This window comes from Hippopotamus amphibius, chromosome 12 (assembly GCF_030028045.1).
Source record: "Hippopotamus amphibius kiboko isolate mHipAmp2 chromosome 12, mHipAmp2.hap2, whole genome shotgun sequence".
Classification (NCBI taxonomy): Eukaryota; Metazoa; Chordata; class Mammalia; order Artiodactyla; family Hippopotamidae; genus Hippopotamus; species Hippopotamus amphibius.
In genome coordinates this window covers 58,038,581-58,053,293 of record NC_080197.1, presented here as the reverse complement: position 1 = coordinate 58,053,293, position 14,713 = coordinate 58,038,581, and the positions used below count along the sequence as shown (strand labels likewise).

The following is a 14,713-nucleotide window of genomic DNA, read 5'->3' as shown; positions in this document are numbered from 1 at the left end:
TCAACAGCAACATTCCCATTCAGTTCATCGGCTTGTTCCATTAGACTCCAGAATATACCATAATGGATAAAAAGTGAAATCAAATGGAATAGAAGCTTTCATGATGCCGTAAAACAGTCAGTATCTCCAGCACACACCTACAATTTTAAGCAGAGAACAACACAAGACTGATGATTGTATATTTTCACTTGAACCTCCCCAAGTTCCAATGTCCCATGGAAGAATCTGATGTGTAAGAAAACCAAAACATGATACAGCAAATGTAATGTAAGCTTGGTAATAAAGTACATAAATATAATTACTCACACATAATTATTAAAGCAAATTAAATTTGAAAATGAGGGAGAAAGATTGTCATTGTACCATCACAGGAAATTGAAAGAAAATAGAGGCAGGAAGGGATGCTCAAAGGCAAATAAAAGCCATCCATATCCAAAGACAGGCATTTCTTTAAAGGCTGCCATGACAATGAAATACTACATCTGATCATTCCAAAACATTCACTTGAAGCTCCATCCCAAGACTGGGAAAATCATTGCCCTTGGAACAGTAAACCCTTGCAATTTCATGCTGGCATCTTCTGTAAATGGTGCACAAATTGGTAGCACCACTGAACTGAGAGTGGGCAGAGGAACCGCTAGCGTTCTTAAGAAGAAGCAGGATTGTTATCTGCTAAATCTCACATAGCCCAGCAGCACCTAGTAGCTCTTGTCATCTTTGATTTATAAGTTTTCTGCAGAGATCTAAGTTCAGACTTAAATGAAGATAGGGGTCTAGCAAACTCTCCCCAGGTGGTTTGACCCTCATAAGACTTGTTTCTTATCAGTAAATATGAGCTATGTTCATTCATCAGAAAAAGGTATACTTAAGTTACTATACATTAGAAGGGAGTGTAGAGAAATAGGAAAGAAGGAAATGCAAAAGCAGTAAGCAAACCACAGTTTTGAATCTATACAAAACTCCTCACAATACCAAAACCATTCCCTTGATTGTTCTCAACTAATTTTACAACAAAAATTTAAGAAGAAGGAAGATGAGCATTATTTCCTTTAAACAAAGAGATGATTGCCATTATCTACAGGAGATGAACAATGAGGGAAGGAGAGAGGGAAAGAGGATGGAGAGGAGGGGAGGACCAGAGGAGAAAGAGGGAAAGGTGGTGAGGAGGAGGGAATAAAAAGGGGAAAAGAAGAGGAAGGAGAGGGGAGCAGTGGGTGCTATAGTGAATGCTCAACCCCAAATTCAACTAGCCACACCTCAATCCAAATTAACCTAAGCCAGAGGCCTGGCCTGCAGCCCTCAAGCATTGAATAATGAGTCACTCCTCAAAGGGCAGGCATGAGCTCATGGCTGAGAACCTTCTTCGAGTCTTCTGAAAAAATTCTCATGGGTGAGGAGACCCATTTCACAGTGATCTGCAATAAGGGCATGGAAATCTGTGAACTGAAGACAAAATTCTTTGAAACGCAAAAACACTGTCACAGCCTGAGATTAGAAAACCTAAATGTCTTTAAATAACCCAATAAGAGTAATCTGGCCAGACAAATAAGTTGGGAAGGAAGGCTGCCTGGGGAACATAATACCTTAGGCTCACGGAATCTCAAGCTCAGGAAGGATCTTTATATATCATCCGTGAGCTAAAAAGACTTCTTCCCAAATAAATCTCTGGCAGCAGCTGGTCAAGTGAAATTCTATTACTTGGAATGTATTCCTTTGGGTCTTGAAAACATTGGTCTTTAATTATTCCCCACTGAAATTTAGACAGCCTTTGTACAGTTTTGTTTCTTTCCTGTATTTCAGTTCTCACGGGAGGTTGACAGTAAGAGTCTAAAGAAAGAGAAATAGATGGAATGAGAAGGTGGGAATAAGGGAAGGAAAAGAAAAGGGAGATGAGTGTGGACACTAGAAGAAAAATAAGAGTTTGCAAGAAAAATACAACACCAAAGCCAAATTCCATGAAAGACATAACTGATAAACTGGTTTCCATGAAAACAAGTTTCTTCTGCTCTGTGAAAGACACTGTCAAAAAAATGAGAAGATAAACCACAGACTGGGAGAAAATATTTGCAAAAGATTTGTATTCAAAATATACAAAGAACTCCTAAAATTCAACAATTGCCAATTTTTAAATGGGCAAAAGACCTAAACAGACACCTCGCCAAAGAAGACATACAGGTGGTAAATATATACATGAAAAGATGCTCAACATCAAATGTCACTCGGGACTAGCAAATTCTCTAATGAGATATCACTCGAAACAATGAGTTACCATATACATCTACTGAACAGCCAAAATCTAAAACACTGACAACATCAAATGCTGATGAGGATGTGGAGCAACATGAACTCTCATTCACTGCTGGTGGGAATGCAAAACAGTACAGCTTTGGAAGACAGTTCAGAGGTTTTACACAAAACAAAACACACTCTATAACATATGATTCAGCAATCACGCTCCTTATTATTTACACAAACGAACTGAAAAGCTGTGTCCACACAAAAACATGCACAGTAGGCAACCAAGAAATCTTTCTGTAGGTGAGTGGATAAATAAACTGCGGAACATCCAAACAATGGAATGCTATTCAGCACTAAAAATAAATGAGCTATCAAGTTATGAAAAGGCATAAAGAAACCTTCAATGCAAAGTGAAAGAAGCCAATGTGAAAAAGCTACATACTGTGTGATTCCAAATATGATATTTGGAAAAAGGAAAATTATGAACACAATAAAAATATACTGTGGGGTTCCCCTGGTGGCACAGTGGTTACAAATCCGCCTGCCAATTCAGGGGACACGGGTTCGAGCCCTGGTCCGGGAAGATCCCACATGGCACGGAGCAACTAAGCCCATGTGCCACAACTACTGAGCCTGCACTCTAGAGTCCACGAGCCACAACTATTGAGCCCACGCACCGCAACTACTGAAGCCCGTGCGCCTAGAGCCTGTGCTCCACAACAAGAGAAGCCATGGCAATGAGAAGCCCATGCACTGCAATGAAGAGTAGCCCCCACTCTCTGCAACTACAGAAAGCCCATGTGTAGCAACAAAGACTCAATGCAGCCAATAAATAAAAATGCAGCCAATAAATAAAAAATAAAATAAATAAATTATATATATATATATATATATATATATATATATATATATATATATATTCTGTGAATATACTGCCAGGGATGGGGCAGGGATGGATGAATCAGAAAAACAATAAGGCAGTGTAACTATTCCATATGATGTTATAATGGTGGATACATATCATTATACTTTTGTCGAACGGATAGAAGGTACAACACCAAGAGTGAACCCTAAGGTAAACTATGGACTTTGGGTGATGATGATGTATCACAGCAGGTTTACCAGTATAACAAATGTACCACTCTGGTGCAGAATGTTGATAGTAGGCTATACTTGTATGCATGCAGGGGTATGTGGGACTCCTCTGTACCTTCTACTGGATTTTGCTATGGATCTAAAATGCTCTAAAAAAAAAAAGGTGTCTATTAAAAAAAACCCACAGTCGTGAGAGAAAATAGTTGTAAATTATATATCTGATAAGCACTTGTGTCCTGAATATATAAAAAACACTTACAACTCAATAGTTGTAAAGACAAGTAACCCAATTAAAAATTGAGCAAAGGACATGACTAGACATTTCTCCATAGAAGATATACAAATGGCCAAGAAGGGCATGCAAAGGTGCTCAACATCATTACTCATTAGGAAAACGTACTAGGGTGATTATAGTCAAAGACACTGACAATAACAAGTGTTAAGATGCAGAGAAATTGTAACACTCAGATATTGCTGGGGGAATACAAAATGGTGTGGCCGCTTAAGAAGAGCTTGGCAGTTCCTCAAAATGTTAAACATATAACCAGCAATTCTAATTCTAGGTATCCACCCAAGAGAAATGAAAGTATATGACCACACAAAAACCTGCACATGAATGTTCACAGCAGCTGTATTTATAATAGCCAGAAAGTAGAAATAACCATCATCCAAATGATGGATAAACAAAATGTGGTACATGCACAAAAGGGACCATCACTTGGCCATGAAAAGGAATGAAGCACAGATACATGCTCCAACCTCATGCACCTTGAAAACAACGTGCTAAGTGAAAGAACCAGACACAAAAGGCCATATATTGTATGAGTCCACCTATGAAATGTCCAGAAAAAGCAAATTCATAGAGACAGTAGATCCAGGTTGCCAGGAGCTCTTAGTGGATACAGGCTTTCTTCTGGGGGTGATAAAAATGTTCTAAAACTGCATAGTGATTATGGTTTCACTACTTTGTGAATATACTACAAACCACTGATTTGTAGTTCTAAACAGGAGGATTCTTATGGTATGTGAATTATATCTCAATAAAGCTGTTGAAGGAAGGAAGAGAGGAATGAAAAGAGAGGGGGAGGGAAAGAAGATGAGAGAGACAGGGAGGCAGTGGAGGAGGGAGGGAAGGAATGAACGAATGAACAAACAAACTAAAAGAAGGGAAAAAAAAGTGTGTTGTTTCGCTGATCTCTGCCATGCAGCTCAACGTGAAAATCCAGGTGTTATTCTAAGATATGGATGGCAAAGCAGCAGTTTTCCCTGGAGGCTCTGAAATGTAAAGGTGACACAGGAATCACACTTCTGTCCAACCCCAAATAACTGAGTCAAGAAGGTCCCAAGACAATCTGCACAATCCTCTTACACAGAATACCATGTGCGACTATGAACTCCTTCTCAGCTGTAAAACTGGTGGTGACATCTGAAATTGAAGGTAATTATCACTATAAAGAAGAAGAAAGCAGAGAAAGAGGAAGGGGGGAGGTTTAGGAAGAGGAGGTGCTAATTCTAAAATAAGGAAAAGGAAGTTTGTTTTTTATTATAACATGAAAACTTGGGGAGAAATAGATCAGGAGAGCTACTGTCACAAAGAAATATTATAAAAGAGCTCTTTTCTGTATCTGGCAATGCTATTGCAGCCCAAAGAAAGAACCACCAACAAAATGAGGGTTATTAATACATGTGAGGGAAGACTGCCTCAGAATGTATTGATAAGAACGCAGAAATAATGGATGAAATCAGTCAGTTGTAGAAAAAACTCAAAGGATTTTTGTGAGTATGTAGACAAAGGGATTTGAGCACAAGTGGTTTAAGAGCTGTACTAGAAAGGCACAATTAAAATATGATTTTAGCTAAGGAAAATAAAATCTAATCAATTATATTGAACCATATTTGAAGAAAGGCTTTATGAACAGAAGATAAGCAGGTAACCTAAATAAACAGAGAGTCAATGAACAAGTGTTTGACAGTCTCTCACCGTAGGCCAGCACAGATGCAGCAAACAGGTATTCCAGTCTTCCTGGAAGAATTCCATAAGCCTGAAAGGCATGTGTGTCATCTGATTTCCTGAGCCCCTCCACACCAATCTTCTAATCATAATTTAGCTTTTGATATAGATTTTCCTTCAGGGAAAATGCACTAACTGACCCAAGGATTTAGATCTACTTAGCCACTGAGAGCTGGCACTGTGGTCAGTCATTTGTGAATTCATTTAGTGGAGTCAGTCCTCCTGTAAGCACTCTCCTTTTCCCCCTTTTGAAAAGCTAATAAAATGAATTTTCTAGACTTAAAAAAGGAGAGCAGATCCAGATTCCTAGAGACTGCCCTCCTACAGAGACCTCTCTATTTTCACACTCTTACAGTGAATAATAAAAGTCTTTTCCACAGAAAAACCTCACTTATTAGGGCTAACTAAAAGAGGTCACTCTAAATTATTCATACTATTTAAGACTTGTGGCTTCATTTTAATTACATAGGATAAGTGGAATGTACTATTGAATCCCCCCAAAATTTGCTTAGGTCCTTGGGGGAAAAAACCTTTAATGAATAGATAAGTTCCATTTATAAACAGCATAACAATTGTTTATGTGTGAATAAGAGCTTCCAATACATTTAGAAGGGTTTTAAAATGGTGCTGAGGTCTTAAGCATTCTGCTATTAATCGCCTGTACTCTGTTAATTTGCTTAGCAAGCCATCATAAGCAGGCTGACAGTAAATTTCAAGCCAGCCCCTTGGGATTTTTAAATAATGAAATATGAATAATGAGTTATAAGTATACAATTTTTCAATGAATGGATCAAGCTTCAATACACAAGAAAATCAATATTATATTTCAATAATATGAAGGCAGTTCTGTTCAAAATTGTGGGCTTGTGCCTTTTCTTTATAAACCCACAACTCTTTATAAGTAAGAAAAATGGCCCCAAAACACTAGTTTCCTGCAGAGAATTACCGAAGCACACTGCCCTCCCTCTTTGCATCATCAAAATACATTAAGGTACAACAGAGCTTAAACAGGTGTTAAATTTAACATCAGCTCGTTCTCCAAAACACTCTCAATTTATGGAATGCAGGGCCTCAGAATGTTAACCTAGTCTGCCGGGCTTTTAGAAAACTAGCATTTTCACCTGGAAGGAAAGGCACACAGCCTCTCAGATGACACAAGTCGAAAATCCCATATGAGAAGCCAGAGAGGATACTAATGGCTCGCCAGCTTCTCCCGCTCCCCGGGGCCCTGCCCGTGGCGCACAGCAGAGAGCCTCCTGTAACACCTTCTCTGTTGACTCATTTGTGAGTCATCAGATTTTCAGCAGAGACATCACGTTGCTATTCTGCTGTGAGGAGCCAGAGACATTCGGTAAGAAATAATGTATGCGTTTTCAGGGCTGATTCAGACCTGTGTGCAGCCACCACAGCATAACGATGTGCAGGCATCTGCGTTTTGGTCCAGACCCTCTGGGGCTCTCTGCAGACTTTATGTAACAGACACAACCCTGCCATTTAAAGCTGCAAACACGTCTCTTGCCACGGTTCCTTAACAATCAGGTACTCTCAAACTAATTCCTAATATGACCCTTTTTTTCTTTCTTTTCTTTATCATCTTGCCACCGATGAATATATAGTAAAACTCAAAGAAATGTGGGGATCTTCTTTCAGAATCTGCTACCCTCCCCCAAAAGAAAAATTCTACAGAATAGAATTTTCAAGTCCATTTCAGCAAAGTTTCGTGCTTCCTAGGACATTTCTGTTTAATATATGCTTTTGCACAAAGACTGATGGTTCTCAAAGGGAGAGAGTTTGGCTCCCCGGGGACATTTGGCAATTTCCAGAAACACTTTCACTTGCCACAACAAGAACAGGAGAACAGGGAGACCACTCCTGGTATCCGGTGAGTAGATGCTGCTAAACATCCTACAATGCAAAGGACAGCCCCCCACAACCAAGAATGATCTGGCTCGAACATCAGTATATCCGTACTGCTGAGGTTGAGAATCGCCAGCACAGACAACAGACATTCCCTGGAAAATCAGATCACATTCCACATAAATAAGGTAATGTTAAAATGGGTGGTGTTATTCCAAAAAAAAATCCCCTTCAAAGAGCCATCTGAAAAGATGCAGGCTTTCACGGAGCAAAAACTAATGACTGTCAGGTTCCCAGCTGGGCTTGATACAGTTCCAATATTTACAGGGTCCCTGCGGATGCCGTACATTTGTAAGACTGGAAATAATAGGCTTCTTTGTAGAATAAATACAGCAATTTGGGTCTTAATGGGAGCTCTGACACACTCCACCTCATTTCAGTGGCACCATCCATTAACCTTTGAAACTTCAAAAATGGAAGGCAACATTTGATAAAGGTTTCTAAATTACAGGAAAAATATTAACTGGATATTAAACAGACAACATGGGGGAAATAGGAAAGAAAATAATGAGCGTGGTCACAGTGAACTCAGCGTTACTGGAACCCAGATCTGAGGTGAGATAGCACTGTTTTGGGAAACTGATTTCATTTTTCACAGGCTACCCTCTAAATGCTCCTCTGTTTTCTTTTTCAGACATTAATATCATTATTGCTAGGCGGTAAATGGTGTATAAAATGAGAAGCCATGTTGTTAGCTTTTCTGTTTCATAGTCTCACTTTATTTACTTCCAAGCTAGGGGTTTTAGAGAGAAACAAAATGAAATCAAATGTCTCCAGCTGGATGTGTCTCTGAGATGATGGATGAGATCCAGTCATAAAATTCTACAGCAAAAGCAAACCCACCTGTGTTGTATGCAATTAAAGTACTGCTAGTAACACTGCTTACACAGGAGAGTCTCTTTCTCACCTTTACAGGAGGATAAAGAAACTGTACTTCAGAATACAAAGGAAAAAAACCTAGCAAGTCTAACCAAAAGCTTGATTAACACAGAGTGAACTTCACCATGGATTTATTACTTATTTATATGCTCCGTGCTGCTCCATAAATCTTCATTCGCTATATTCTCCCACTCAGCTCTGCCCAGAATCATCAGTAGCATCTCCAAATGGTATGTAGCCGAAACGAAATGAGCACAGAGATTTAACTCCATTGCACAATTTGAAGCTTTGATACGATGCCCTTTTAATAGAAACAACTTAACATTTTTAGCCTACGAACACCTTTTATTCAAAGAGTTTTCCATTTGTCTGTTGGCATTTTTTCCTCACGGCATGCAGGTGAGGGAGGTAGGGCAAACATCCACATCCTATCAGACGGCTGCAGCAACTAAGTCTCGGGAAAAGTATCTGACTTGTCCGAGGCTACACAAGTTCATCGTGGTGCTACAGTAGAGCTGCGTTGTCTCTACGCCACGCTCAGGAAGTCACATAGAATATCACAAAAATAAACCTTGACAAAGAGAAAAGCAGTCCCCGACATCCAACAGCTGGCCTGGTGTATGAGCCAGGCCTTGGTGTTGCTACGAGCTGGCCTGACACTCTAGCTGGGCCACGGTGTTCTCCTGATGAACACGGACAATTTCACAAACAGCAACACCAGGCAAGGCCACTGCATGACTAGAATGGATCAAGACAAAACAGCATCACTCCATAACCATGTCTGAACACCGACAGACTGTGAACGTTGTCCAAGCCACAAAAAGAAAGGACAATCCTGTTCCTCTCCTCTAGCAACTATGAGCGACTGCTGCTTCTTTAGCAATTACAGATCTAGCCTGACTTACCCATAGATAAAATACCTCCTCTTCCTAACAGCATTCCTATCCATAGCAAAGCCCCACTTCTTTAAATCCTCCCCAAAATCAACTGCACAAGCCCAAATCCTATAGCAGTTTCCTTCTAAGGCTTCTTACTGAGAGGCCCCATGGCTCCCCATGGTGTGCGTGCAGTGAGTTACAAACCCCACTTGTAACGGGTATCTTCCTGGTGGTCTCTGGCTGGAAACCACTGAGACCATCGACAATCTTATAGGAAGAACCAAAGAAGCTATGATTCACACTTTGCTTTTTAAACATGGCTACCGATAGCATCTCCCAAAATCATAGGAAGGTAAGAACCCAACGATCCTGGGGCAGCTATCTGAAAATCACGGGGAGAAAAGCCCACACGGGGGGATAAAACTGAATTATAAATAAAAGATTCAATTGATCTAACAAACCTACGTCTATATCTAAAGACATTTTGACACAAATTAAAGTTTTCACTGGGTCAATGACCTGACACTGTAGCTTATTTCTACTGTAAACATGATAATCATATGCAGAGAGGAGTCAAACAGGATTGACTCAGGCCCAGAAATTCTTATTTTTCATCTTCCCCATTTCAGTATCCTCATAAAACACAAATCTGTGTGCCAATGTAAAACAGTAGCATTTTAATGAAACATTCCAACAGTTTCTATCAAAGAGCAGAATTTTGGGTGATGCGGTAGTAATACCTACCCATTCCAAAAGGGACTGCAAAATTCCTAACAAAATTGTATTATAGACTGTGTCTATTTTTATATCAAAATATCTCACTAAATTGCTTTTAAAGAAAACCAGCCCTGCTGAGATTCACACACAGAAAAGGTAGTAACCAGAACTAGGAAGCAGCAGACACCGTGGGCAGTGGACAGCAGCTGCAGGAGTAATCAAAAATATACCAACAATCATAAAAATGATAATGCTAATAGGAAACACAGGGGAAAAAAGGAAATCCAGCCCATCATCCAGGCTTTATTTGGATCACATCAAATTGTCCTGAATTTCTGAACTTTTTAATAAGTTTCAGGTGGCTAATTATAATAACCAGCATTATAATTTGACATCCTATATACTACAAAGTGATCACCACCACAAGTCTAGTTGCCATCCATCACCACACAGTTTCACCCGTACCCCAACCCCATCCCCGCCAGTAACTCCCTTTCCCTATGAATTTTCTATTGCATTAAATCATGTTGTCATCATTAAGTCATTTTCTTTACAAATGGTGATGGGATGAGCAGGATAAATAATAATAATTATTTTTAATGAAAACTGGCTTTAAACTAAGATTGAGTTTTTTGGGGGGCAGCACACTGCAGAATATCAGAAATAGGAATTATCTAGCTGCTTTCATGCTTCAATTTCTGCCCATATATAGAACCCAAATTATTTTGATTGAAAAGGGTTGTTCTGTGGTCCTACTTTAATATTATGCCAGAATTCCACTCCTTCCTAATTTCTATGCTCTTCCTAGACCCAGCATACCTCCCATATCCAGTTGCTTTCAGTGCTCTTTCATAAATGGCCTCCGAGTTGCTAGAAATCTCCCTAAACACCCACTACTGATCATCTTACAATCTAAGCCATATCATCGTTTATTTTTTATCTTCAATCCACAGCCTCTACTCAGAGACTCTCTCTCAGAGTCCCAAGTCTTCAAATTTTCTAATAACTTTCCAATTTGTTCATATAAAATATATATAATGTGCTTGTATTTGACGGGAAAAAATCAATTTTACTCACCACATTTTTTCCTTCATTTTGAGCATCTCGATAATCAGGGTTAAGCTAAAAAAACAAAAAACAAAACTAGTTTTGAATTGCTATTAAAAGCACATTAACAAGACCAGTGATCTTTAACTCCAGTTCACCACTGCATACTTAACTAAGTTTAACATAAAAAGAGGCTAAGAAAGAAACTATTAGTAAATACATTCAAACCCTAGTTGCAGGAGACAAGAGTTAAAATGCCAAATTTACGGTCTTTGTTTATATCAAACAACTGACATTTCTGAAAAAGTGAGAGCTGACAATCTCACCACCTCTTATGAAACATTCAAGAGAGTTCACTGTGCCCACCACAAAATCTGCCATTGACCAATAATGCAGACACCGATTTTTAAAAACAGACCAAAGGGAAGTTTTAATAATGATTCAAGATCATGCTTCATGTGCTGTACACACAAGAAAAGAAAGTCAAGCAAAAGAAAATTTATATATCAGCAACGACAGCTAATGCATAAGGACTATTGAAACTAACAAACAAGAACACAGGTCTCTGAGTTGGACTGCAGAGTTTTGGGGTCATTCCAGTGAGAAAGCCTGGGTCCTGGGTATGCCATAATGTTGTCCCACACATTTCCAGCTGGTTACCATCCATAACCCCTGACTCCCACCTGACTTCACGGTTTTTAAAAGACATCCTCGCTGATCATTTGTAAAACATCTGGTTGATATGGTGTTTTCTCAAAATAACAAGTTGTCCAATTGAATGTAATCCTATTAATGTGAATCAGTTGGTGTATACAATACACAACTGCAGGTAATGAAAGTCACCATTTAAAACGTAAGGCCAGGAGTGTTTCTCAGAACGACACTTGGCTAGTAGCTCTGAGGAATGCACCTCCAAACTTATCACTAAATATTAATGAAGGTGCTGAAAAAAATCAAAAACAAAGCAAAACACTCTCAATCTCTTTGAAGACGGAGGCTGAAAACAATCTAAACCCCAAATCTTCAATGACAGTAATTATAAAGCCAACAGTGCTGGGGGAGAGGCAATAACTCCCCCGCTGTCATTTCATGGCAAACCTCAGCCTGACTTCAAGCTACTGGCCAAGTGAACACAGTTCAGAAGATACTTGCTGCAGTTCCACTATATGCTCCCTGACCCAGAGACCCCAAATATCTGAATATAAAAATAGTCAGATAAATAATACCAACCAGAGACTTCCCTGGTGGTGCAGTGGTTAAGAATCCACCTGCCAATGCAGGGGACACGGGTTCGAGCCCTGGCCTGGGACGATCCCACATGCTGTGGAGCAACTAAGCCCATGTGCCACAACTACTAAGCCTGCGCTCTAAAGCCCACGACCCACAACAAGAGAAGCCACCTCAATGAGAAGCCTGCGCACTGCAATGAAGAGTAGCCCCTCCCGCCAAAACTAGAGAAAGCTGGCATGTAGCAATGAAGACCCAACACAGCCAGTACATAAATAAATTAATTTATTTAAAAAAAATAATAATAATACCAACCAAAGACCTATACAGAAGTGCTTCTCCATCACTGAGAAGCTGCTTTGAGATGGAGCAGAAAATTGTTTGCCCCATCCTGCCACCCACTGTCCACTACCTCTCCCTGTCTTCTCATGACCAGAGAGATACAACAAAGCTCAGAAAGCAAATGCGCAGAAAGCGGAGGCAGCAGATGATGGCAGAGGGCTTTCTAAGAAGCGCTGCCTGAAAAAAGAGAGAGAAGAGAAAGAACGGTACCTGCTGCGGGTTGCAATGACACTGCGTGATAACGGAGAAATAGCAGAGGAGCCTGGGAGAGAAGCAACCACAAGAGAGCCCAGGGATGCAGAGTCGACACCTGCTGCAACTGGGAAGTTCACCGGGACCCTGCAGGCTGCCCTGTAGCTTTAGTGAGAGATTGAGAAAAAAGAAGTGGAACAAAAAGACCGTCCACTCAACCCTCCTGCTTCTGCACAGAGCTCACTCGTCTGAGGATAACAAGGGAGGAGAGCAAGAAAAAACAACGTGGAACTGATTAAAAAGTACGTTAAAATGGGGGAATTATTTCTCAGAGTCTTGCTGAATACTATCTACAGCATGATACAAAATAAATGTTCAAGAAATGGTTTGGCACATTCAAGAAAGTGCAAGTAAACACTGCCTCTATATGAAGGCAGCAGCAGATGAACAGCTAAAAGTATAATTTAAAAATAATCAGATAAATAATAAAATAATATAAGAAAGAATCACAATATAACAAGAAGTTAAATTAAGGAGGAGCTCAGTAACAATGAGAACATAAACATAAAGTTGAAGTCCACGTTGACAGCAGGAGCAAGCACAGGTGGTGTTACAGGAAATGAGTCACGCAAAGCATAAAAATTGAACAGCTATCTTTCAACATCGAGGAACGGTGTAAAGAAATGAAAATCAGGAAAAAAGAAATAGTTACACAGGAGCAGAGGATGGGGTATCAACTAATGGGCAACTGGAGTACTAGAAGGAAGAGAAAATAAGTGGAACATCACCAATCATCAAAGAAAATGGAAAATAAAGCTCTCCTCAGCTGAAGGAAGGACTGTGTGTGCGGAGGTGATTGCATTCCAGGAAAATCAACCAAAACAGACACATTCATTGGAGGATGATGCGAAAGGTGGGGGGAACAATGGTAGGGACATAAACTAGAGCCAGAAGTTAGGCTTAGACAAACGTGCATGTCATGTAACAGGAGAAGGCATCAACAAAATAAGGCGTATTCAAACAGTGGGGTACTACCCAGTAATACAGTGATGCACTGCTGATGTACACAGCAAGGATGGATCTCAAAAGCATATACCATGGACTATTACGCAGTCATAAAAAAGGAGGAAATCCTGTCATCTGCAACAGCATGAATGGACCTTAAGGATGTTATGTTAAGTGAAATAAGTCAGCCAGAGATAGGCACATACTGTATGACCTCACTTACATGTGGAATCTGAAACAAACAAACAAACAAACCCAGAAAATGAACTTACAGAAACAGAGATCAGATTTGTGGTTACCAGAGGTAGGGGTGGGGGTGGGAGAGATCGGTGAAGGGGGTCAAAAGGTACAAACATCCAATGATAAGAAAATAAGTCCTCGGGATGTAATGTATAGCATGGTGACTACATTTAATAATACTGTATCGCACGTTTGAAAGTTGCTAAGAGAGTAGATCTTAAAAGCACTCATCACAAGGAAAAAAATGTATAACCATGTGTGGTGATGGATGTTATCAAGATTAACTGTGGTAATCATTTCTGTGGTAATCATTTCTATCTCTCTCTCTCTCTCTATCTATTTTGTTGTACACCTAAAACTAATACAATGGTATGTGTCAATTATATCTCGACTTCATAAAACATTATAAGTTGAAGAAGGCAGACACGGTATGAATCCATTTACATGAAATCTAAGAACACACAAAACTAAACTATGGTTAAACAAATCAGAAAGCGAGTGTGGGGATGAGATGAGTAGCTGGAAAGCAGAACCCAGTCCAAGAGCCACCAGCAGTAGTCTGTCCGTTTTCAGAGTGGACAGACAATGGGGGTGGGGGAGGGGTGATACAATAGGAATCCAGTTACAGTTGCCTGTTGGTGCTGGGCCAGCAACTGGGGAGATCTGAGGCTGAACTTTACTTTTTTATGGAGATGCATACCTCAAGCTCCTTGAATTCCCTTGAATTATGAATAAAAGAATCAGTTCCGAAACAGGATTGTTCTTGTTTTTGGAATCCAAGAATAAAAGGTAGAAAGCCAAAAAGACAGTGAATTAACCAGCCTCCTGTCTACTAATTAATCAAGCTCAAAAAGACACACTTTTCCTTGGTAGTAATGAAAGTTCCAGCATAGTGCACAGAAGGGGTTTATTCAGCCATTTTAGT

The 14,713-nt window shown here is 39.8% G+C and overlaps 1 protein-coding gene across 7 annotated transcripts in view; it reads right to left on the bottom strand.

Moving 5' to 3' along the window:
• The window catches only part of ITPR2 (inositol 1,4,5-trisphosphate receptor type 2), a 489,465-nt gene that overhangs the window by 355,267 nt on the left and 119,485 nt on the right, over window positions 1-14,713 (bottom strand). For all 7 annotated transcript variants that reach the window (XR_009048516.1, XR_009048517.1, XM_057703556.1 and 4 more), the window contains one exon: window positions 10,813-10,857. Coding sequence is in view for 5 of the 7 variants with exons in the window: in XM_057703556.1 (XP_057559539.1) it covers window positions 10,813-10,857 (45 nt within the window). In the remaining 2 variants the exon portion in view is untranslated. The remainder of the gene's footprint in view (window positions 1-10,812; window positions 10,858-14,713) is intronic.